This window comes from Psammomys obesus, unplaced genomic scaffold (assembly GCF_907164565.1).
Source record: "Psammomys obesus unplaced genomic scaffold, mPsaObe1.curated_primary_1811, whole genome shotgun sequence".
In the NCBI taxonomy this organism is placed as follows: domain Eukaryota; kingdom Metazoa; phylum Chordata; class Mammalia; order Rodentia; family Muridae; genus Psammomys; species Psammomys obesus.
The window spans coordinates 19,203,362-19,228,064 of NW_026595981.1; the positions used below are offsets into that span (position 1 = coordinate 19,203,362).

The 24,703-nt window shown below is 53.4% G+C and overlaps 1 protein-coding gene across 1 annotated transcript; it reads left to right on the forward strand.

Moving 5' to 3' along the window:
* The first annotated feature begins 390 nt into the window (after nucleotides 1-390).
* Col1a1 (collagen type I alpha 1 chain) lies at nucleotides 391-17,329 on the forward strand. Its single transcript, XM_055619876.1, has 51 exons — nucleotides 391-568; nucleotides 2,033-2,224; nucleotides 2,348-2,379; nucleotides 2,500-2,535; nucleotides 2,625-2,726; nucleotides 3,494-3,562; nucleotides 3,838-3,882; nucleotides 4,044-4,097; nucleotides 4,259-4,312; nucleotides 4,737-4,790; nucleotides 4,910-4,963; nucleotides 5,296-5,349; nucleotides 5,441-5,485; nucleotides 5,609-5,662; nucleotides 5,776-5,820; nucleotides 5,956-6,009; nucleotides 6,201-6,299; nucleotides 6,389-6,433; nucleotides 6,526-6,624; nucleotides 6,755-6,808; nucleotides 6,991-7,098; nucleotides 7,202-7,255; nucleotides 7,551-7,649; nucleotides 7,770-7,823; nucleotides 7,914-8,012; nucleotides 8,525-8,578; nucleotides 8,768-8,821; nucleotides 8,928-8,981; nucleotides 9,093-9,146; nucleotides 9,560-9,604; nucleotides 9,695-9,793; nucleotides 10,022-10,129; nucleotides 10,465-10,572; nucleotides 10,764-10,817; nucleotides 10,966-11,019; nucleotides 11,268-11,375; nucleotides 11,458-11,511; nucleotides 11,629-11,682; nucleotides 11,814-11,975; nucleotides 12,077-12,184; nucleotides 12,512-12,619; nucleotides 12,724-12,777; nucleotides 12,888-12,995; nucleotides 13,360-13,413; nucleotides 13,530-13,637; nucleotides 13,951-14,004; nucleotides 14,326-14,433; nucleotides 14,517-14,799; nucleotides 14,945-15,135; nucleotides 15,409-15,651; nucleotides 15,781-17,329. Exons 1-51 carry the CDS (start codon nucleotides 493-495, stop codon nucleotides 15,925-15,927), a joined length of 4,359 nt encoding a protein of 1,452 aa, XP_055475851.1. The 5' UTR covers nucleotides 391-492; the 3' UTR covers nucleotides 15,928-17,329.
* The last annotated feature ends 7,374 nt before the right edge of the window (nucleotides 17,330-24,703 follow it).

The window sequence follows — 24,703 nt, forward strand, 5'->3', positions numbered from 1 at the left end:
ATGTTCCTCAACTCAGATCCCTAGTTCCACATCCCTCCGATGTAGGGTCCCAGAAAGAAAGTGCAAGGGTCATCCCCTAACCTCAATCAGTATCTTCAGGGCCCAGACACACTTTGGTGACAGCACCTCTGGCCCATGTAGATCTGGGGGGGCAGGGGCAGCAGAGTTGCAAAGTGTGTGTGTGGGGGGGGGAGGCTGGGTGAACTTCTTTCCCTTCCTTTCCTTCCTCTCCCCCCCTCTTCGTTCCAAATTGGGGGCCGGGCCAGGCAGTTCTGATTGGCTGGGGGCCGGGCTGCGGGCTCCCCCTCTCCAAGCGGCAGGGTTCCTCCCAGCTCTCCATCAGGATGGTATAAAAGGAGCCCAGTCCAGGCGTCGGAGCAGACGGGAGTTTCTCCTCAGGACGGAACAGGAGGCACGCGGAGCGAGGCCACGCATGAGCCGAAGATAACCCCCAGCACAGCCGCAAAGAGTCTACATGTCTAGGGTCTAGACATGTTCAGCTTTGTGGACCTCCGGCTCCTGCTCCTCTTAGGGGCAACTGTCCTCCTGACGCACGGCCAACAAGACAGTAAGTCCCAAACTTTGGGGAGTTCGCGGTGTCTTGGTATCGTGTCCTGCGCGGGGAGGGTCCTAGCCATGGAGACTTGAACGGATGCTGCAGAGTTAGGGATGGGAAGGCGATGAAGAGGAATCCAACTGGGTGTGGAGAGGGGAGATCACCCTGGAGAGCAGACGAGGGCGAGCGGCGTCTCGGACGTGGAGCCCTGGATGAGATGGCACCGAAAGAGGTCCCAAGCACCCACCAGTAGCACAAGAGGAAAAGTGGGGATCTGGGCACGGGTTGGGGCAGAGTACGTCGAAGATGGAATAAGGCCGCTGGAATAGCGATTCGGAGCCTAAGGATGTGAAAGCTATCGAAAAGGCTGGGGGATGATTCATGAGGAAAGATTGTTTGCCCTCTCTGCAGGCTAGACAGTGTTGGAGGGGCCGCCGGGGTGCTGGGCTCTTTGGGGGAGGGGATACGCGGAGAGGGCGGGTGGCTGGGTGAGAAAGTTTGGCTAGGACTTGACAGGGTGCGGTCCTCTGCCTCCTGCTGGTCAACCTTGAGCACTACGCGTCCCGAAGAGGAAAAAGCTGGTTAGTTAAGGCCGGGCGTGGACTCCACAACTCCAGACGGGGAAAACGGATGGGGTAGCCCCCCGTCTCTGAAAGACGTGGCCCAGGACGGATAAAATTGGTTCCGTCCCGTGCACTGCTCAGTGTTGACCGCCACCTAGTGACTGCCTTGATCCGGTACTAGAGCGGTGGGCGTGGTTAACTAGTCATAACCATTTGCAGACTTGAGTTCTTTGGCTAAGGAGAGGCTCCAAAGTACTACCCGGCTTTGAGGACCCGGGCTTGTCTAGATAGCAAGCTTTTAACATTCCTGGGAGCCGCTGGTTAGGAGGTATCCAACTTCAGGAGTACGTTCTACTACTCGGACGGAACTCCGCTGAAATCAAACCCCCGCATTTTAGCCCCGCCCACTTCATCCCACCTGCCCGGGGAATGGGGGTGGGACCAGGGCTGGGATTCCCCTTCTCCCCTCCCCATTCCCTAACCCCACCTCACCCACCCACCTCCGCCTCCTGTCTCCATGGAAACCACATCCCAAGAGCCCCTCCTACTGTGTAGGATCCCGCCTACTCTCCTCCAGAAGGCTATTTTATTTCGCTTGGTTCTCGCGCGCGCGTGGGCCCAAGCTGAGTTTGAAAGCTACCCCAGTCTAAAGCTTTGTTTAAATTCCTGCGAACTGGGAAGTTAGAGTCGCCCTGGCCAGGCGCCCGGGTGCTGTCGCTGAACGCTGATGCGAACAGACCAGCTTTAAAGGATGCGAGGGAAGAAAATAGGGGGTAGGGAGTAGAGACGCGGGAAATAGAAAATCTACGTGCGCCTCTTAGACAGAGGGAAGTGTGAGTAGGCCCCGGATCCCCGGTGCCCGGAGGTGGGGTCTGAGAGCCGCTTCATCCTGTGTCTCGTCCCATTTGCGCAGTCCCCAAGGTCAGCTGCGTATACAATGGCAAAAGGTTCGATGATGGTGAAACGTGGAAACCCGAAGTCTGCACGATCTGCTTCTGCAACAATGGCTCGTCTGTGTGCGATAAAGTGCTGTGCAAAGATGAAGGGCTGGATTGTCCCAACCCCCAAAGACGTGAGGGCGAGTGCTGTCAGTTCTGCCCAGAAGGTACGGTTCTGATCCTAGGGTTAAGGGAGGTCGGATTCCCTTCTTGAAAGCCTCTAACCCTCAGGTACCTTAGCAAATTTACTTCTAACTACTCTCTCTCTCTCTCTCTCTCTCTCTCCCCAGAATCACCAAACGCAGAATTCTTAGGAGTTCAGGTAAATACGCTGCACCCTACTTTCGCCCAATCCGCCGTGACTCCCATTTTCCTCCTGTGAACCCCCAACTTTCCTTGATTCTCTAACCGGCTTCTTGTTTCTTCACCCTCAACCCCACAGGGACCCAAGGGAGACCCTGGCCCCCAAGGCCCAAGGGTAAGCATTACATTCTAAGTAAGCTGGGAAAGTGGAGGGGGCGTGGCTCTGATTTGTACTCATAGCAGTCCCACCCTGTCTTGGTACAGGGACCCGTTGGCCCCCCTGGAAAAGACGGCATCCCCGGACGTCCTGGAGCTCCCGGTCCTCCTGGTCTTCCTGGGCGACCCGGTCCCCCTGGCCTCGGAGGAGTAAGTAGAACGTGAAGACCCTAGACCTGTGTGATTCCCTGATTTTTTTTTTCCTTTGCTTTGGTTTTGGCAGACATAACTTTATATTTTTAAATGATCATAAACTTATAGAAAAATTGCAATGTTACACAGAACTGTCATTCACCCTTCGTCTCAGCTGCTCAGCCCCCTCTCTGGGCACACAGTTCTCTCCTGTCTGTGTGTCTGAGCTATTTGAGACATAAGTTGCTGAGAACATGCCAACACCTTATGCTCCAAAGCACTTGAGTGCATTTACCAAGAACAAGGACATTTTCCTATGGGACCATAGCACTAAATCTAATTCTAATCTAGCACTATTGCCTAATATACAGTCCACTTTCAGCTTTCACCAATGCCCCCCAAAAAAACCCTTTATGGTAATTTTTTTTCCTTCCCATACGAGACCACCAATTAATTGCATCTTATTAGCTCACCTCTTCGGTTTCCACAAACGTAGACTGTTTCTGAGAGTCTATGCCATCCTTGAACCGGCAAGGTTTTGAAGAGCTGGCTGTTGGGCAGAGGTGGCTATTACATAGGTTGCTGTGCAGTTTGGATTGTCTGGTTAGATTAGGTTCCATTGAGGTGTCTGATATAGCACTATCTTACAGGCAGTGTTGCTGTCTCTCTTAGTTAATCACTTCCGGAAGCCCATGTCAGTCTGTTCCATTTCCGGCAATGCCCCCTGCCTTTCAATTTACTGTCCTGAGCGCAATTTCTCATGCACCCCTCTCTTGTTTTCCTAGAACTTTGCTTCCCAGATGTCCTATGGCTATGATGAGAAATCAGCTGGAGTTTCCGTGCCTGGCCCCATGGTGAGCCGCCAGGGGGCGCAGTAATGGCAAAGAGGCTGGGGGGGGGGGTACAGAAGAAAAAGGCCAATGACGGTCCTGTAAGGGGATGGTACAGATAGCTTGGGAGGTAAAGGCCATCTTTGGGACTTCAGAGGTAAAGAAGATACAAGACAAGATGACTGTGATCCCCACAGGAAGCAGTAGAAGCAGACCTCTCCCACACTGCTTTTCTTTTTCTTTTTCTTTTTTTCATAGATATCTCATTCTCCCATCCTTTTTTTTTCTCTCTTCTGTAGGGTCCTTCTGGTCCTCGTGGTCTCCCTGGCCCCCCTGGTGCACCTGTAAGTACCTAGAGCTCTTCATGCATCACCTTGGGCATGGCGGGGATTGTTGGGAGAAAGACTGGGATGAGAGCAGAAGGCTGGTCGACATCTCTTGGAAGAGTGAGACAGCCTGGAAGGAAACTGAGTTTCTGAGCCTACCCTTCTCTCATGTTCTCCAGGGTCCTCAAGGTTTCCAAGGCCCCCCTGGCGAACCTGGCGAGCCTGGCGCTTCGGTAAGTTAGTCCTTAGTGCTGACACACCTCCCTCCCCAGAAATTCTCCTCTGGAAGGTCACCCATACTGAGAGATGGATGACTTTTTGCCTCTTAGTCACAGTCTTCCTCTTTGTTGTCTCTCACTCTGGGGGTTCTAACTGCCTCTCCTCTCTCCTCTAGGGTCCAATGGGTCCCCGAGGTCCCCCTGGCCCTCCTGGCAAGAACGGAGATGATGTAAGTAGTCCGGGGGGGGGGGACAAGTTCTCATCCTGAGGCTTCCTCTGCATGGGTTCTGAAATCCTCCCAGCAGGGTCTCACTGCCCTTGGGGCAATGACTGTGGGAAGAGGACACAAGTTCTCCCTGGTGTCCCCATCCCTATACCCACCCCCACTGGCACCCCCATCCCCACTCCCATCTCCATCCCTCAGAGTCATCCAGGCTTAAGAGTTCTGGGTGAGTAGACATGGAAATGAATGTATTCCTTTGATGTCACCAAAGGTTTCATTGTAGACTTAAACTGAGTTTTAGCTTAAGTTAAATTCTAGGCCCCTAAACCAAATCCACCCTGCAATAACCCCAATAAACCTGAGCCCTTCCATCCTTTTCCAGTATGGAGGGGGTGGGGCAGAGCCATAATGGCCTCTTCTCTCTCTGCAGGGGGAAGCTGGCAAGCCTGGCCGTCCTGGTGAGCGTGGACCTCCTGGGCCTCAGGTGAGCAAGACGTGACCCAGGGTGGACTCCAGACCTTACTGCACTGGGGATGCATTTAAGAGCAAGATTCACAGAGCCTTCTGACACCTTTCCATGTTCTTGTTTGCCTTTCTCTCCAGGGCGCTCGGGGATTGCCTGGAACAGCTGGCCTCCCCGGAATGAAGGGGCACAGAGTAAGTCTCTTTTGATCATTGAAGCTCCCAAAGTCCCAAGACACCATTCTGTCCCCTTCCTCAAGAGATCCTGTTGTGTATTGTGTTACATGGTAGCTACAGGTGTCTCAAGGGTCACACATGGGTTAGACACCTGAGAGAACTTCCTTTCATGGGAAAGACATTCTAATAAAGAGACTGGCTGAGGTGATAGGTGGACTGGGGTCTAGTCCAGCTTGGAGACAGGGAGACGGCTGGGGCGATCTTCCAAAACTTTTTCTCAGATTTGTGTGAGTGTCAAAGTGGCATAATCCTTCCACAGGGTCTCACTTCATCCCTCTTTCCTCTTTTAGGGTTTCAGTGGTTTGGATGGTGCCAAAGGAGACACTGGTCCTGCTGGTCCTAAGGTAAGAGACTGTTGGGAGGTCCTGACCACCCCCCCCCCCAAAAAAAAAGTCCTACTATACAGGAATCTCTCACTTTGGTCTCTGTCCCTAGGGAGAACCCGGCAGTCCTGGTGAAAATGGAGCTCCTGGCCAGATGGTGAGTATGCCAGCTTGAGGGGTGGGAGTACGCCAAGAATGCCAAGAGGGAGGGGTGAAGAGTGGCTGGAGCCTGGGGAAGAGAGTCTGCATCCCGCTTGACCTCTCTTGGCTTGGTTATCAGGGCCCCCGAGGTCTGCCTGGTGAGAGAGGTCGCCCTGGACCCGCTGGTGCTGCTGTAAGTACTCCTGGCCCCTTGGATGCCCCTGAGCTCTGGTTGGGGTTCCCCAGGGACTGTGGGAACTGGCCAGCACTCGGAGGGCATAATTGGGCTTCCCCTCTCTCTTGCAGGGTGCTCGTGGTAACGATGGTGCTGTTGGTGCAGCTGGGCCCCCCGTAAGTATGGCCTTGACTTTGAGTTGGGGAGGGGAGGTCTCAGGGTCAGCTCCTGGCACTGACATCACCTGCTGACACTTAGGAGTTCTGAGTCTCCCCCTATGCCTTGTAGCTAACCCTCCACTTCATCCATAGGGTCCAACTGGCCCCAGTGGTCCTCCTGGCTTCCCTGGTGCAGTTGGTGCTAAGGTGAGATTCATTCTTTCTTTGACTGTCCTAGGCCAAGGGCTCAGATTGGCAAGAGTGAAGTGCATCCTGGGGTCCCCTGCGTAGCTCTCAAAGTCCTCATCCTTGCTCCCCACCACCACCTGACCTGACATCCAGACGTAATGCTGGATGCCCCAGGTTGGTTTCTGATTTCTTCTTTTCCTCCAATCCAGGGCGAAGCTGGTCCCCAAGGACCCCGAGGCTCTGAAGGTCCCCAGGGTGTGCGCGGTGAGCCCGGACCCCCTGGCCCTGCTGGTGCTGCTGGCCCTGCTGTAAGTGTCCTCCCTTCCACCGTCCCCTGTGCCACTTGCCAGCTTCGGAGTTCTAGCCTGTCACTCACCCTCCTTTCTCTATGTGGCAGGGAAATCCTGGTGCTGATGGACAACCTGGTGCTAAAGGTGCCAATGTAAGTCGCTACCAGCCCTCCTCCCATGCCCAGCTGCCACCTGCCCTGTGCCCTTCACCCCTGGGCTAACATGGCTGTCCTGCCCCCTACAGGGTGCTCCTGGTATTGCTGGTGCTCCTGGCTTCCCCGGTGCCCGAGGCCCCTCTGGACCTCAGGGCCCCAGCGGTCCTCCAGGTCCCAAGGGTAACAGCGTAAGTACAAGCCTCTCCTTTCTGCCCAACTCATGCACTAGCTCCAATGCGCCCCCTTCTGGGGAAAGTATACATCTGCGAACCAAAAGACTAACTCCAGTTCTCATCCTCTTCTGCTCCCCCTACACAGGGTGAACCTGGTGCCCCCGGCAACAAAGGAGACACTGGTGCCAAAGGAGACCCCGTAAGCCCCACGTCTTCCCTCCCCTTCCTTAGCCCCGGGACCTGAAAGCTTCTCAAGGGAGACCCAGGGAGGAAGGGAGCCCCCCCACCCCATACCCGGAAGCCCTGTTTCTAGACACCAGCATCCTAGGCTCCTGGGCTTGTATCCTCTCACCAAGGCCACTCCCTCTCTGCCCATTCCAGGGTCCTGCTGGCGTTCAAGGTCCTCCTGGCCCTGCTGGTGAAGAAGGAAAGCGAGGAGCCCGTGGTGAACCCGGACCTGCTGGCCTGCCGGGACCTCCTGGCGAGCGCGTGAGTGTCCCGCCATGCCTCTCTCCTTCTTCTCTGCCCTCAGTGATTGCCCAGGACCTGACATGATGATTGCGCTCACTGGCCTCTTCTCTTCTCCCTGCAGGGTGGACCTGGTAGCCGTGGTTTCCCTGGTGCTGATGGTGTTGCTGGCCCCAAGGTAATCTCTCTTCCTGTCAAAAAAAAAAAAAAAAAAAAAAGCTGATCCCCAACTGCCTGACATGACCTACCTCTGGCAGTACTGTTTATGCTTCCCAGCACTCATGGCCACAACAACAGTACTGGCTGCTACCTGTGCCCATGTCTGTGTCTCCCTCCTCCTCACATTCGGCCTCTCTTTTCCCACCAATGCCCCTCAAAGTGCTGGACCTTCTGCCAGCATGAGGAGGATGCTAACCCATGGTAATGAAGCCAAGGCTGTGACCCTGATGTGTCTGTGGCTTCTCTCCACTTAGGGTCCTGCTGGTGAACGTGGTTCTCCTGGGCCTGCTGGTCCCAAAGGTTCTCCTGGTGAAGCTGGTCGTCCTGGTGAAGCTGGTCTACCTGGTGCCAAGGTAAGCGCCAAGACCCTCTGTCCTGCATGGGACTTGGAGCAGCCTTCAACTGGTGCTCCAGACTCCCCCTTACCATCCATCTTGTCCTTCCCTCATTCATGCTCTCCTACCTCTCCCTAGGGTCTCACTGGAAGTCCTGGCAGCCCTGGTCCTGATGGCAAAACCGGTCCCCCTGTAAGTATGCTTGCTCTCTCGCTCTTAACCCCTACCCACCTATGTGCCTGCCTTAGTCCTCATCACAACTCTTGTTCCTCCCATCCTCAGGGTCCCGCTGGTCAAGATGGTCGCCCTGGACCTGCAGGTCCTCCTGGGGCCCGTGGCCAGGCTGGTGTGATGGGATTCCCTGGACCTAAGGGTACTGCTGTGAGTATTCAGTGAGGAACAACACAGAGTTGGGGACAGGCCTACTAACTCAGCTGACTTGCTGTGTGACCTCAGGCCCTTTAATGATCCTTTCTGGACCCACTGGTAAAATTAGAGACTGTTGGCTCTGTGATCATTGTTTTGTCCTTAATAAATAAGTACCATTGCTGGGCAGACTTCCTCAAACACACCGTTAAGATGGGCCTTTTATGTGATTGTCACACCCAAGTTTGGTAAGGGAGGAGAGAGTCCTGAGGAGGTGATAGCCATTAGCAGTTCCGGTTACTGCAGGTATGTGTCAAGGGGAAGGAAGAGGGAAGGGCGACCAGGAAGGAGCCTCAGCATCTGCTTTGGGTGCAGAAAGAGAAGCCAAGTATTAGATGCCAGCAGCTTGCCAACCTCTGGAAGCCTTCTCGAACAGAAAGCCCCTTAGGGACACGCACTGTAATGAGGGGTCCTCAACTATAATGAGTCTCGTCCCGTGACTCAGTCTTGCCTACCTTTCTACACAGGGAGAACCTGGAAAGGCTGGAGAGCGGGGCGTTCCTGGACCCCCTGGCCCTGTAGTAAGTATCTCTTTTGTGTTCTCTGTCAGCCTTCTGCCCTTGCCTGTCGCACAGACCATCCTCACGTGACACAGGAGTCTGTAGCCACTGTGAGACCATCAGAGGATACTAGTGGGCTCTGCTTGGCCCGGTCCCCACTGCTGCTGCCATCTGCCTCATTGCACTAAATTTGTCACCTTCTCCCCACAGGGTCCTGCTGGCAAAGATGGAGAAGCTGGAGCTCAGGGGGCCCCCGGCCCTGCTGTAAGTACCCCTAAATGGAAGGCCTGGGATCAAGGAAGGGGTGAGGGAGGAATCTGCCTCCCTTCTCCTTGGACTATTCATGACCACAGCCTCTTCTCTATGACAGGGTCCTGCTGGTGAGAGAGGTGAACAAGGCCCTGCTGGCTCCCCCGGATTCCAGGTAAGGCCTCGTGACTTAGGTCTGTAGGGGAATACAGAATGCTCCTTTGTTAATTAAGCCTTTACAGATTCTGAACCCTTCCTCTTCTCCCTTCCACCTACCCCCTTACAGGGTCTCCCTGGACCTGCTGGTCCTCCTGGTGAAGCAGGCAAGCCCGGTGAACAGGTAAGACAATAGCATCAGGCCAGAGGGTGGGAGCATGCAAGAAACACAGGGAAAAAGACCATTCACTGCCCTTAGCTGATCAGGACGCCAGCAGCTAGAAGGGATAGAGATTAAACACTGGGGCAGGACTTTGAATATTAAAAAAAAAAAAAAAAAAAAGAATGGAGGGCACTGTGTGTGATCTGGAAGTGCCTGTGTGGCTTCTAGGCAAGGTGACTTTTTTATAAGAACTCCTGGAATAATTCTGGCTTTACCTCAGGCCTTCTGCATGTAATGGGGAATTTCAGTTCTAAGCTAAGAATGCGTTCATCTCTAATACATGGACCCCAAAAGAGCAGCTCCCAGGAAGAGGGCCAGAAGCTCTCTCTCAAGGGCAAGTTGGGCTCACTGTTTTTCCTTCTCTCTACTCTCAGGGTGTTCCTGGTGACCTTGGCGCCCCTGGACCCTCTGGAGCAAGAGTAAGTGACCCCATCATGGCAGTTTCATTACAGTGTCCTGAGCCTGACCCTGGTGGAGCAGCCATCATGTGCCTTTTTCGTCCTTTCTAGGGCGAGAGAGGTTTCCCTGGCGAGCGCGGTGTACAAGGTCCCCCAGGTCCTGCTGGTCCCCGTGGAAACAATGGTGCTCCCGGCAACGATGGCGCTAAGGTGAGGGCATCGTTGAAAGGGTTTGATAGCCTTGACCCAAAGCATAGGGATATGGGGGACAAGACCAGAGTGGGGGTGCCTATAAGGGCCCGAGGTTGGGTCTGTGAGTTTGTCCTTGTAGTTGGAACCTTTGATCTTGGATCCACACATAGGGGAATCCTCAGTGGGCTCAGGGCTGAGACACTTCTGGGACCCCACGGCTCACTCATCTTCTTGTTTATCAAACAGGGTGATACTGGTGCCCCTGGAGCTCCCGGTAGCCAGGGTGCCCCTGGTCTTCAGGGAATGCCTGGTGAACGTGGTGCAGCTGGTCTTCCAGGCCCCAAGGGTGACAGAGTAAGTCCACCTTTCCTTCCCATGAGCCCTTGGTGGTTCCCTGTCTCCTTGCTTTGCTGGTTAATCTTATACCTGTGACTCAAGCCCTTCTCCTGATGTATTACCATGGGGGTGAAAGTTGGGGCATTTCCTTGATGGAGGCTCCTTTATTTATCTCCCTATACAACTTAGGGGCCTCTTAAACCAGGCTCCCCCTGAATCCCCAGGTAGGAACCATTTCATCCTGAAAGGATCTCATATCCTTGGCAAACTTAGAACTGAGAAACATCGGCAGAATGTTGTAGTTGAACTCCTGGCCCAAAGTTAGAAGTCTCAGATTTCCCTTCTGTCTTTAGGGTGATACTGGTCCCAAAGGTGCTGATGGTTCTCCTGGCAAAGATGGCGTCCGTGGTCTGACTGGTCCCATTGGTCCTCCTGGCCCCGCTGGTGCTGCTGGTGACAAGGTTAGTGGCTGCCTCTCCATCTTATTTTCTAACACCTAGCTTCCTCAGCAAGCCCAGGTGGGGCTCTGCAGGGCAGGCAGGTCCTACCATAGGAAGCTAGTGACCCAGGAAGTTTAAGGGACCAGAAGGGAGGGGAGGTGCCATTGGTTCATCTTCCAGGAGAGTTCAGAGTTCTTGTCTCTGCCTTATAGGGTGAAACTGGTCCCAGTGGTCCTGCTGGCCCCACCGGAGCCCGTGGTGCCCCTGTAAGTACAGAAGACCCTGATAAGACCTATGAGCCCTTCTCTCCTACCTGCTTCCTGCTCCCTGACCATGTCCCTTTATTTCATCTGTTCCCCTCCTTCCCCAGCATTGAGGTATCTCTCCAGAGTGTTCTTTTTCTTCTTCTTCTAGGGAGACCGTGGCGAGCCTGGTCCCCCTGGTCCTGCTGGCTTTGCTGGCCCCCCTGTGAGTACTAAGAACTTCTTCACTTTATGTCACCAGCTGAGCCATGAAGCATGGGACCTTGGGTGACTGAATGAGGACAGTCATGCTATCCTGAGTCGGGGGAGGAAAGATGGGGAGGGACTGGGCTGTCTCCAAGTGTCTCTGCAGACTCCAAGTCTCTATCTGTGGCCCCTCCTCTAGCTCAAAGGCCTTCTGCTCCCAGGCCGCCCCATCCACTCCTCCACTGTCCATTTCTCCCTCCTGCCTAGGGTGCTGATGGCCAACCTGGTCCCAAAGGTGAACCTGGTGATACTGGTACTAAAGGCGACTCTGGTCCTCCTGGCCCTGCTGGACCCGCTGGACCCCCTGGCCCTATTGTAAGTATCTCATCCTCTGTAGCCCAAGGTTTTGATAGTCTCAGAGCTAACCTGGGTCTCACACCTCTGTACTCTCTTACAGGGTAACGTTGGTGCTCCTGGACCCAAAGGTGCTCGTGGTGCTGCTGGTCCTCCTGTGAGTACCATCCACAGCTCTGAGGAGTCTCCTGAAAGCCAGAGATTGGAGGAGATCAGGCCAGGGAAGAAGCAACTGGCTGCTCACTTCTGACCACCTTGTATTCTTTCCTGCCAGGGTGCTACTGGTTTTCCTGGTGCTGCTGGCCGTGTTGGTCCCCCTGGCCCCTCTGTGAGTATCTGTGGTTCTGGAATTGGGCATGAGAGGTGGGGTGCACTGACAGGACAGCAGGCCTGGCTGGGGCATGCTATTGTGAAGCTTTGGAAGCCTGGACTCTGACAGTCTCTCTTGTGCCCATCTAGGGAAATGCTGGACCCCCTGGCCCACCCGGTCCTGTTGGCAAAGAAGGAGGCAAAGGTCCCCGTGGTGAGACTGGCCCTGCAGGACGTCCTGGTGAAGTTGGTCCCCCAGGTCCCCCTGGCCCTGCTGGTGAGAAAGGAGCCCCTGGTGCTGATGGACCTGCTGTAAGTACCAGATCAGATCTCCGTATTTCTGGAGAGATCCAGAGTTGTGTGTGCCCTCTGCGCCACTGTGAGCTCTTCTCACCCCTGTCTGTCTCCCACAGGGCTCTCCTGGTACCCCTGGACCTCAGGGTATTGCTGGACAGCGTGGTGTGGTCGGTCTTCCCGGTCAGCGAGGAGAGAGAGGCTTCCCTGGTCTGCCCGGCCCCTCTGTGAGTACTCTAGAATGTTGGGGTCTCCAAGAAGAATCATCCTAGGGCAGCAGTGGTGGAGACAAGGAGAGCAAATCTGATAGAAATGGTCTCGTGGTAGCCGGGCAATGGTGGAGTACACCTTTAATCCCAGCACTCGAGGCAGAGGCAAGCAAATCACTGAGTTCAAGGCTAGCCTGGTCTACAGAGTGAGTTCCAGGACGGCCAGGACTACACAGAGAAACCCTGTCTCAAAAAACCAACCAAACAAACAAACAAGCAAATAAAAAAGGTCTCTCTCATGGCTTGAACCACCGTATTTGAATTCCATGCTTACTTTCTCTTAAGGGTGAACCTGGCAAACAAGGTCCTTCTGGATCAAGTGGTGAGCGTGGTCCTCCTGGCCCCATGGGCCCCCCTGGATTGGCTGGCCCCCCTGGTGAATCTGGACGTGAGGTAAGCAGCCTCTACCCCTTAACCAGTGCCCATGCAGGACCACTCGTCCTGTGCCTGACCTCTTCCCCAGAGTGGACCTTCACTTCTCCCCCTTCTCTCTCCAGGGAGCACCTGGTGCTGAAGGCTCCCCTGGAAGAGATGGTGCTCCTGGGCCCAAGGTAAGAGATCAGACCACAAATCAGGGATGGACTCTGGTTTGCCCTGACCCCTCCTCAGCCTGGGCACTTCATCTGAGGCTGACCCCATGACCTCTACCCTCTGCTCCCAGGGTGACCGTGGTGAGACTGGTCCTTCTGGCCCCCCTGGCGCCCCTGGTGCTCCTGGTGCTCCTGGCCCTGTTGGCCCTGCTGGCAAGAATGGCGATCGTGGTGAGACTGTAAGTAGCTGGGCTCAGATCAGACCTCCTCTTCAGGCATGATCAAAGGCCTGAGAATAGATGAATTACCTCATCCAGGCTAGGGGAGAAGAGGGTCTTGAGATGTGTCTTGGCCCTTGGCCTCCCTGGAAAAAAAAACAGTCATAACTTGGCCTTCATCTAGACAGACTCCATCTTCCCCAAGACATGGGGCTTGCCCCAGCTTATGGCATGAAGCCTGGCTCTGGGGGAGTTTAATGGGGAGTCAGAAGAGGTGGTCACAGCAAAAGAGATGTGGGCTAGGAGTAGGCTAGCCAAGGGGAAGGCTCATCCTGCAGCCCTGGCCTCCCTTAGTTAGGATCTAACACACTATTTTCTCTCCCAGGGTCCTGCTGGTCCCGCTGGTCCCATTGGCCCTGCTGGTTCTCGTGGCCCTGCTGTAAGTGTCCCATGCCAACCTCATGCCCTCTGTACACCGGCCCAGGTGTTAACATCACCCCAGTCAGAACACCAGTGGAACTTGCACCTGACAGCCTGTCTCCTTCTCTCTTTTAGGGACCCCAAGGCCCCCGCGGTGACAAGGGAGAGACAGGCGAACAAGGTGAAAGAGGCATAAAGGGTCATCGTGGCTTCTCCGGTCTCCAGGGTCCTCCTGGCTCTCCTGTGAGTATTACTCAGCTTCCCAGACCCTGGCTTCATGAGGGCCTTTTCCACCATCCTGGTGCATAGTGGGAGGAGAGGCACTTGCCTCAGTATCTGTTCTAAATAGACATTCTGATTCATTCCTAGTGAGGGTGGTGTGCAGACAATTTCTAAGACATTCCTAAGGAGCTTTTAAGAAAGGGAGGACAGCAAGAGAACAAGAATGAGAGAGAGAGAGAGAGAGTTCAAAGAGGGATTGTGGGAGTGGTCTAGACTCTAGAACGGGGAGCCTGTTACCTCCACTGCCCCTGAACTGCCTATTTCTGCCCTGCAGGGTTCTCCTGGTGAACAAGGCCCCTCTGGAGCTTCAGGTCCTGCAGGTCCCCGGGTAAGTTGCATTGTTGGGTTGATCTCTATTACTTCTTCCTGCGTTCCCTGTCTTGGTTGCCTTCAGGCACCCCTCTGTTCTCCAGAGAAGAGTTCAGAAACCAGAAAGGGGATGGGGAGAAAAAGAATTTTGGTCTTATACAGCCTTTGGCTTCCAAGCCTTTGGCTTCTTCCAAGCCTAACCATGGAAACTAGCTAAGGACACCTCTTGAGATAGAAGCCGAAATTGGGCAGAGCCAACAGTGGAGAAGATGCTTCTCATTCAGAGTCGGGCTGCTTTGGGTTTCTAGCAAACTTTCTCCAACCATCTCTCTACGACTAGGGTCCCCCTGGCTCTGCTGGTGCTCCTGGCAAAGATGGACTCAACGGTCTCCCTGGCCCCATCGGTCCCCCTGGTCCTCGCGGTCGCACTGGTGATGCCGGTCCTGCTGTACGTAGCCCCACACCCTCTGCCTCACGACCCTCCCCCAAGAAGACTTGAATACCAGTAAACCTTGATCTCTTTCTCTGCAGGGTCCCCCAGGCCCTCCTGGCCCCCCTGGCCCCCCTGGTCCTTCCGGCGGTGGTTTTGACTTCAGCTTCCTGCCTCAGCCACCTCAAGAGAAGGCTCATGATGGTGGCCGATACTACCGGGCCGATGATGCTAATGTGGTCCGTGACCGTGACCTTGAGGTGGACACTACCCTCAAGAGCCTGAGCCAGCAGATTGAGAACATCCGAAGCCCCGAAGGCAGCCGCAAGAACCCCGCCCGCACATGCCGTGACCTCAAGATGTGCCACTCTGACTGGAAGAGCGGTGAGGACTGACCCCAGCTGCCTCCCCTCCCCCATCCTCTTCCTCCCACCATGCTGCTCCCCCATGCATTCACGCACCCCACTCTCCGTGCGTTGCTGGCTGGCTGCCTACTTCTCCTGACTCCACATTGCCCTGCCCACTTCAGGAGAGTACTGGATTGACCCCAACCAAGGCTGCAACCTGGATGCCATCAAGGTCTACTGCAACATGGAGACTGGCCAGACCTGTGTGTTCCCCACTCAGCCCTCTGTGCCCCAGAAGAACTGGTACATCAGCCCGAACCCCAAGGAAAAGAAACATGTCTGGTTCGGCGAGAGCATGGATGGTGGATTCCAGGTACATGAACTGAACCCTAGAGCCAAGACGAGAGAGCCACATGCCCAGAAAGCATAGGAAGTCTTGGACTGGATTTAATATCTTCTTAGTGGGAGGGCAGATACAGATCTAGGATACAGGAGTCCTAGAATCCTGGGTGTGCATGGACAAGTGATGTCCCCCTTTTTTAACTTGAGATAAAAATTCTTAGCAGCCTTTAGGTAGGACAGCCAGGGACTAGAAGGCCTATGTGACCACTCACTCTCCACTCTCCCCTCTCCCCGGCCCATGCAGTTCGAGTACGGAAGCGAGGGCTCCGACCCTGCCGACGTTGCCATCCAGCTGACCTTCCTGCGCCTGATGTCCACCGAGGCCTCCCAGAACATCACCTATCACTGCAAGAACAGCGTAGCCTACATGGACCAAAAGACTGGCAACCTCAAGAAGTCCCTGCTCCTCCAGGGCTCCAACGAGATAGAGCTCCGGGGCGAGGGCAACAGCCGTTTCACCTACAGCACCCTTGTGGATGGCTGCACGGTGAGTCCCCCAGACGGCGTCCACCCCTGCCTCTTTGGGCCTCTGCCTTAGCCGGCAGGTCAGAACGGTCCCTCACTCTATCACTGCCCCTTGGTAATGACCCTCTCCCACTGTCTTCATTCACTCCAGAGTCACACCGGAACTTGGGGCAAGACAGTAATCGAATACAAGACCACCAAGACCTCCCGCCTGCCCATCATCGATGTGGCCCCCTTGGACATTGGTGCCCCAGACCAGGAATTCGGAGTAGACGTTGGCCCTGCCTGCTTCGTGTAAACTCCCTCCACGCCAATCTGGTTCCCTCCCACCCAGCCCACTTTCCCCCCGACCCTGGAGACAGACAAACAACCCAAACTGAATTTCCCCAAAAGCCGAAAAAATGGGAGACAATTTCACATGGACTTTGGAAAACATTTTTTTTCCTTTGCATTCATCTCTCAAACTTAGTTTTTATCTTTGACCAACTGAACATTGACCAAAAACCAAAAGTGCATTCAACCTTACCAAAAAGAAAAAAAAAAAAAAAAAAAGAATAAATAAATAACTTTTTAAAAAAGGAAGCTTGGTCCTCTTGCTTGAAGACCTATGTGGGTATAAGTCCCTTTCTGCCCACTGGGCTTATAATACCCCAAACGCTGCCTTTTCTGCTCCTTTCTCCACCCCTCTTGGGGCCTCTCCTCCATTGCTCCCCAAATTTAAGTTTTCCCCAAAAACACAGGAAATAATGCATTGTCTGCCCAGCAACCAAAGGCAATGTGGAAATGACCCCCTCACTCCCAGACCCTAGCCTACTTCCCCACCCAGCATCCTCCAGTCCTGCTGGGACATGGGGGTTCTTGGACTGTTGAAGGAGCCTAACCATCTGGTATCTTCATGGCCTCTGCAACACTTTGTTTTCGAGGGCCTTGCTGGGGGGAGCCACCTGCATCTCCCAGGGCTTTGGAGCCAGGCGGGGTCACCGCAGACCGGAAACATCGGACACGCATGCGCAGGCTGGGTGGGAGAGACTGTTGTGTTTCTTGTGTAACCGTGTTGCTGAAAGACTACCTCGTTCTTGTCTTTGTGTGTCACCGGGGCAACTGTGTGGGGGCGGGGATGGGGGCAGGCTGGCAGCGCGCCCAGTTTGGTATCAAAGGTGCTACATCTCTGTGAAGGGGTGGGGTGGGAAGGAATTTCTGGTGCTATAGAAATTGAGATGCTCCCTAGGCCAGCAAATGTTCCTTTTGTTTAAAGTCTTTTTTTTATTTTATTCTTTGTTTTTTTGGTTTTTTTTTTGTTTTGTTTTGTTTTGTTTTTTTAATGGATAGGGACTCATGTGAATTTTTTTTTTTTTCCTGACGGTGCTATTTAACACGGGAGGAGAGAATGCCAAGGCCAGCCTGTTCACTCTGTACCCTCTCTCCACTCTTCTAGTTCCTGGGCCTATCGCAGTCTGATCTCTCTCTCTCTCTCTCTCTCTCTCTCTCTCTCTCTTCTGAAACCCTCCCCTCTTGCTGCTGCACCCTGCCCTCAGCCTCTCTCCCAGTCTGCCTCTGGGTTTCAGAGCATCACTTTCCAAAGCACAAAACAGTTTTACCCCTGGGGTGGGAGGAAACGAGACTGTTACCTATTTTGTATGTGTATAATAATTTGAGATGTTTTTAATTATTTTGATTGCTGGAATAAAGCATGTGGAAATGACCCAACACATGTGCGGTGGCTTCCGAATTTCCTTCCTGAGACTTGGGGAGGTGGGGATCCAGGGAGAGGAGGGGCTCCGGGAGGAGTGGATTTGCCTTCTGTTCCTGCCCTTTCTCACCTCCCACTTCTCATCCAAACCTTCCCCTTGCCTTTCCTAGGCCTTAGACTTTTTTCTCTACCCCATTGCTTTTTCCTCCATCGGTCCTCCTTCCACATTTCCACCTCCTCATCTTCACCACAGACCCGTACAGGGTGCAGACATCTCGAGCACACTCACAGGCACCTCAAATCCCAGATCACCCGTGCCTCAGGCCCACTGTCCTTTCAATGTCACTTCTCCATGCCGCAGAGCCGAGGCCTGGGGAGGTGTTGACCAGGGGTGCTGGGAGGCTCAAGGGTTCTCAAAGGGATCCGAGCAGAGGGAACAGAGACTGAGCAATAGAGGACCAGGAGCCTCTCTCTCTCTCTTCAAGATTTCTCCCTGGTCAAACACAAATATCTGGCCTCTCCCCCATTTCTCAACCAAAGAAACAAGCAATCTGGCATAAAAGGGCCTGCTGAGCCTGGGGTAGCACCAGGAGGATAAGGTCACCATGAGGCAGCGGCCCTCATGGGAATCTCCTGGGGCTCTTTGGAGAGCTGTAGTGAAGGAACTTGAACGGTGACATCAGAAAGGACAGGCCCCCACACCACAGAGGTTCGCGGCTCCCTCCTGGTCTTCGGCACGCCCAGAAAGCATGCCGGCTAGTGAGGGTGACCACTTACCCCCAGCCCTTTTTACCCCCTTTTCCTTTATCTCCACAAATCTTTGCTGCTTCTTCCTCCTTTTCCCCTCCATCCTGTTGCCCTTCCCCTCTGCCAACCCGAGAACCAGAGGCCCCAGAGGAATGGAAACCGGTGGTCCCCTCATCTCAGAGAATGGGGACAGTGGGGACAGTAGAGTGGGGAGGCTGAGAACCCAGCAGACAGAAGTCTGGGGTGAACCAGATACTGGGCATAAGGACACTGATGACAGCTACCCTGACAGCTACTCACCCACGGAGTCAGGTCCCAAATGTGAAAGGAAGGAGAAGACCATTTCCAGCTTCCCTGTCTTGTACCACCAGAGAGATGGACTGGTCTACAGAGGCATCATCTGGACACACTAATATTGCTGCTGACCATCCGTGACTATTAATCATGAGCTCTAATAATTCGCTGTTAGCACTTTACATGAGGACAAGGTGAAAAGAAAATCTACCTAGAGAGGAAAGGAAGCTAAGCAATATAAATAAAGATTTACTCATACACAAATTATCCAAAAATTGTGTGGCATTGACAGATCTATCGATTGATGTATTGATTGGTGATGCCTGTCCTCTCAGGCATCACCAGTCTTAGGACTCTTCCTAGGTAGACCCTATCTCTTCCCATCATTCTGAACTCAGCATCTGAGCCCTATCTGGCCACTCCTCTCTTGTCTAAGCGTATTGTCTCCTCTATGACCCACATCTGTCATATCAGCCAAAGGGGGTGACTGTGATTTCTACATATTTATCCCACTTCTCATTTGATTTCCCTCCCTAGTCCTAGTTCTCTACCAACTTAATCCCTCATCCCCCGAGGCCAGGTTCATATATTTCCCATCCCCTCTTCCCTACCAAGCCCAGGCTAACCTCATTCCTCTGAGATCCCAGCAATATCAGTCCTTTACCCAGACATTATTACATTCTTACTATGCGCCTGTGCTCATGGGCCACCATGTTCTTTCCAGTGCAGAGGCCAGGTGATTCTGTGCAGGGATGGGCGAAGTCTCCATGGGTACCAGGGAGAGACAAGATCATGAGATAGAGGTTTTCTGGTAAATGTGAGTCCGGAGGTGTGGAAAGGTGTGGGCGAGTGTGAGAGGAAGAACAAACTAGCCAGAAAGGGGAGTAAATGGCAGCGGTAGCAGCTTCCTGACATGACAGGTAGTTGAGCACTTAAAATGTGGCTCATAGGATGAAGGAATACATTTCTTGCTTTAATACTGCAACCCCGTTTTAGTAATGACAAACGGGAAAACGGCAGCAGAGCGCTAGACAAAGGAGTGAACTATGCCTCTCGCGGTGCATATGCAAATCTACACGTGAGTCTGCATGTACACACATGCACATATGTGAATACATACATGGGCACCTGCGCACCTCGGTGGCTGTCACATGGTCTGGACTGGTCTGCACTTTCAATATGTGGACAGAGGAGGAGGGGTGGGTGATAACAAAGAGACCATTGTATCACACTCCCGGCCCAAGCCCTCCTTCCTGCTGATGTCACTGCTGCCTTAAATACAGATGCCAGGCCCTGTTCCCAAGACCCTCACTTTCCCCCTGGGGGTACCATGGCACCTACTCCCAGCTCTGCTCTGCCACATTCACCTTGGTTTGTGCAGAGAGGACTAGTCTCCTGAAGCTTTTGTTTTAGTCAAATCTTAGAGGGAAAGAAGGCTTCATGTTTATTTTTTCACTCTTGCTGTCATTTTGGAATCCTGGTCCCTTTGGAAAGAGACCTGAGCCTGGTGGTCTCCTGGATGGATTGGCTGTCACCTAAAGATGGTGGGTTTTCCTCTTTGTTTCAGCTTAGTCCTGCTTCTAGTTGTCTCCAAGACTTTCACAGACAGAGCTGCATGAGGCTGAAGGGGAAAGGCTTCTAGCTGGAGCTCGGAGGCCTCAGTGTGAGGGAGGATGAGGGGACTGCATGGCATGAGCACCTAGCTGTGAGTAGGAGAAAGAGGAGGCACTCATAAAGCCACACAGAAGCCTGTCTGATGGCATGGGGGAGTGAATGAGAGCCTTGACTGGCCCTGGGTGGGTGTCTCAATGGGGGCCTGAGTGGGTGAGAATGTGTCTCTTTCTGTGCCCACATACCTATAACCAAAGGTATCTATGTCTATACCCCTCCCCCCCGCTTGTTGGGGTTTAGAAGGTAGAAGATCACAGCACTGGACATACAAGTTTACATACATACAAGTGTCTCACAAGTTTATCTGTGAAGGCTGATGGGTTACGATGAACAGAGAGACATTTGGGAAAATCAGGAAGGACTGGGTATGGAAATAGACAACCATCCCAAAGTTCCCATTCCAGTGGGACTTCTCAAGCCGGCAAGAGGCTCTTAGTGTGTCCCTCTTGGACGCATGCTCTAAACTGAGCTGGTGCATTTGCTTGGAGGAGGCAAAACCTCCTGGGAAGCAGATAGTCTTTCTGGGAGGGTGACTGATCCCTGTGCACTTGAAGATCTCAACTCTTTGCAAAGAATGTGTGAAACCAAGCAGGGAGGGAGATGAGCTGGCACCCCAGGGTGCTGGATCACATGTGACTCTCCCTGCCTAAGATGATGGGAGAAGCTGAGAGGGTGTGGGGGCTCACGACTTTAATCCCAGCAAAGGCAGGCAGATCTCTGAGTTTGAGGCCAGCCTGGTCTACAAAAGTGAGTTCCAGGACAGCCAGGGATACACAGAGAAAAACTTGTCTCAAACAGAGAAGGATGGGGTTGGGGGGGGGTGTGATAGGCGTAATTGAAAAGTAAGGTGACTGGAAAAGGAAGACAGCAAAAGGAGGGGCAGGTGAGAGGCAGCTTCCATCTGAAAGGCTGTGGAACAGCAGCAAAGAGGGCAAGGAAGAGACTGAGCTCTGGGTCTGAGTGGGTTTGGAAAAGCCACGAAATCATTCATTACCCCCCCACCACACCCATAAAAATAGAATGGGGGGCTAGTAAGATGGCTCAGCAAGTAGAGAGTTCAATGCCAATCTTGACAGCCTCAGATGGGCCCCTAGGACCGGTGTGGAGGAAAGAGAGAACTTTCAAAAGTTTTCTTCCAACTTCACACACATGCTCTGGAACCTACACACACACACACACACACACACACACACACACACACATTCATGTGCATGCACGAGTGAGTGTGTGTGTATGTGTGTGTGTGTGTGTGTGTGTGTGTGTGTGTGTGTGTGGTGTGAGTGTGATGTTAAAAGTAGATTGTGGGGTCTGGAGAGGTGGCTCAGAGTTTAAGAGTGTGCGGACTGCTCTTCTGGAGGTTGTGGACTCAGATCCCAGCACCCACGTGGCAACTCACAAGTGTCTGTGACTCCAGTTCCAGGGGATCTGACACCCTCACACAGATATACGTGCAGGCAAAACACCAATGCACATAAAGATAAAAATAAATTATTTTTTAAAAAAGTAGATTGTGGACCGCACATATATTTTTCATTCTCTAGCATCCATGTTTAAAAAGGCAAAAAGATGAGCTGGGGTGTATCGCAGCTGGAAGAGCGAGTGATTCCCCGAGGGCAGGATGCTCTGAGTTCAGTCCTTAGTACCACGTGACGCACACACGGAGACAGGACCAACTGCTCCGAGTCATCTCTCCGTGTCACATCTAGTTCAAAACCTGGGTTACGTGAGACTCTATGTAAAAAAAAAAAAAAAAAAAAAAAAAAAATCAGGTGAAACTAGTTTCTCTTATTTAACCTAATACAACCCCAAATAGCCATTAAAACCAGGCACATCTCAATCTGAACTAGCCATGTTTGCGGTGTCCGCACATGACCAGCAGCGCAACCGCATCAAGGACCGTGAACTTTACTATTCATCTCTGTTTCAGAAGGGGAAACCAACATTTCCGGAGGCGCTGGTGAAAGTAGAGCCCCTCAGTCCGGATCTGACCGGTCAGAAAGACCCACACGCCTCTGACCCGGGGAAGGCTGCGTGGGTGCTCACGACAATGCTGTTTCACATGTTGAATGCATGTTCTGGCATGCCTGTCCCCATGGGGTCTCACGTCGGGGTGATTCCTTTCACGAGCAAACTAACTGTTGAGGCAGCTGTGGAGCCAGAGCCACGTTTAACTCCTATCTGGGGAGGTGCTGCCTTAGCGTTTGAGGCCTGCTGTGGGCGGCGCCTTGTAGTCCAGGATCCGGACAATGGAAGGCGGTGAGGAAATGTCTGGAGAGTCAGGCCACGCATGCGCAGTCTGCATTTAGGGTGAAGGTGGAAGGCGCTCAACAGGTCACAGAAGCAGGGCCATCACCAGGACTAGAAGTGGGGTGGGGGCTGGGGACAGCTGCTGCTCCTTGTCAGGGACTGTAGGAAGAGGTCCTGACTACACTATATGGACTGACTCTTCCGGGAGAGCAGAGTGGGCGCTGAGCGTGTCTGTGTCCTCCTAGGGTGCTGCTGGTCAGCTGGGCGATCTAACGCGTGTGCCCAGGCAGGGCTCAGTGTCTTCTGCAGTCACGCCACCCTCCCGGCTACTTGTCTGGGCCACTTCCTTTCAGGAAGGCAGCCAGGCAGGCTCCTGTGTGCTCTTTGGAATGAGCTAGGAGGAAGAGGCTGCCAAGACCCCAAGGCAAGGCCAGGCAGCAGAAGGAGGGAGGAGCCGGGGGCGTGTTCTCCCACCCTTGACCAGCCCAGGAAGGCCCTGCAGGAAGCCAGGCAGAGGGAGGGGGGCAGTAGGGTGCAGGGACCCAGGGGAAGCCAGCCTAAACCCTATGACTGCGACACCAAGCTGGAGCCATGCCCACCCATCAGCTGAAGGGCTGGCAGGGAAGGAGAAAACAGCCAATGAGAGATGGAGAGGCATCTGTTTGTTCTGCAAAGAACCATTTGATTAGAGACCGTTCCACCAGCCTGTGCTCACTGAGTACATATTCCGTGCCAGCACCGCCCGCTACCAGCCTCTGTCAGTGCTTACGGACTCAGTTCCATAATTAGGCAGCTAATGGGTGTGGGGTGCCCAGGACAGGGTGGAGGTACAGAAGACATTGGCAAAGGCTGAGCCTTTCACCCAGAGAGGAAGCGCAGCCTCCTTGAGAACTCTGAGCGGGCTGGTCTGAAGGAACTCAGTCACCCCGACTGATCGCTTCCAGTCCATTTCAGAGCTACACCCCCCTCCCACCCCCTTCTCATTACCGTCCTTAACTAGGAAAGAGAAAAGAACTCTGAGGAGGGTCTGGAGAGACTCAGCACTTAACAGCATTTGGCTGTTCTTCTAGAGGACCAGGGTTCAAGTCCAGGCACCCTTGTGGCACCTCACAGCTGTCTGTAACTCCAGTTCCAGGAGATGTGACACCTCTTTTGGCCTCTGCAGGACATACACGCACGCAGACAAAACACCCATACACAACAAACAAACAAACAAAACCCCTCAAGGCTGGATAGATAGCTCAGTGGTTAAGAGCACTGACTGCTGTTCCAGAGGACTCGGGTTCAATTCCCAGCAACCACATGACAGCTCAAGTTCCTGGGGACCTGACACCCTCACACAGGTATTTATGCAGGAAAAACACCAATGCACATAAGATATAAATAAATAAATAACTCTAAGCAAATACACAGACAGCAGTGTCCCTTGGTATTCCTTCTAAACAGCTTTGCCTGGCATTTTTTTTGTGGCAGGGGCTGTGCTGGGGCTTGGGGTGGGGGTGGGGAGCTATTAGAGAGAGGGTAGACAGAATCCAGACTCTAGTGCTTGAAGACATGATGTTTTGGTTGTGAGCCTAACCCATGAGCCCAGACAGCTTCTCCTGTCAGAGGGCCAAGAGGCTGTGAAGCGGCTCTGGAGGCCGTGGAGCAGAGGGGACACAGAGGGTCTCTCTAGGGATATGTGTTAGAGCAGAGACCAGTGAAGGAAGTTGTGGAAATATAGGGGAATTTTCGAGGCCAGCTTGGTCTACATAGTGAGTTCCAGGACAGGTTAGGCTATGTAGTGAGTCCAGGAGAGAAGGAGGAAGTGGAGCTGAGGGCTGGAAGCTTCCAAGAAAGAAGCCTTAAAGAGGGGCCGGGGTGTTGAGTGCCTTCTCTTAGATGAGATGGGCTAGGCCATGTGTCCTCACTCCTTTGTTGTCACTCTCTGTCAGGGTCCCCTTTCAGGCTTAGTCTCAGCCTTCCCTCCTAAAAAAGTGTTAATATGTGTGAGGCCCATCACAGAGCAGCAGCCGGCAGACAGCACAGCAGCGCTGGCCTGCTCCAGTTGTAGCAAGCACAACCAGCTTAAACACTGGCCACACGCAGCTCAGGGGACATTCTGGAAGGGCAGACCACTGGTGCCCAGGATGGCCAGCCAGTCCTATCTCCCAACAGCTCCATACCGAGATCAGCTTCTCCCCAAACACAGAATGCAATGGAAGTTCCTTCGGGGAACTGCGGTACTCATCAACCAGATTGCCGGTAAGGACCTGGATCCCCTGTTTCTCAAACTCAAGTCCACAGAAGGCAGTGTAATGGGTAGACAGGGCCTTCTCTGGGACATTGGGCAAGTCACTCACTCTCTATGGGCCTTAGTTTTCTGGTCTAGAAAGTGGGCTAATATAATAATCCAGTCAAACCTCATGACTGGATCTGGTGAACT

What these genes read in the sequence shown, in the direction of transcription:
- Col1a1 (XM_055619876.1), top strand. Translation starts at nt 493, where the DNA reads ATGTTCAGCTTTGTGGACCTCCGGCTCCTGCTCCTCTTAGGGGCAACT. An exon ending in CTGGACCCGCTGGTGCTGCT is followed by an intron (nt 5,663 to 5,775) that starts GTAAGTACTCCT and finishes TCTCTCTTGCAG; the next exon opens with GGTGCTCGTGGTAACGATGG. An exon ending in ATGGCGATCGTGGTGAGACT is followed by an intron (nt 12,996 to 13,359) that starts GTAAGTAGCTGG and finishes TTTCTCTCCCAG; the next exon opens with GGTCCTGCTGGTCCCGCTGG.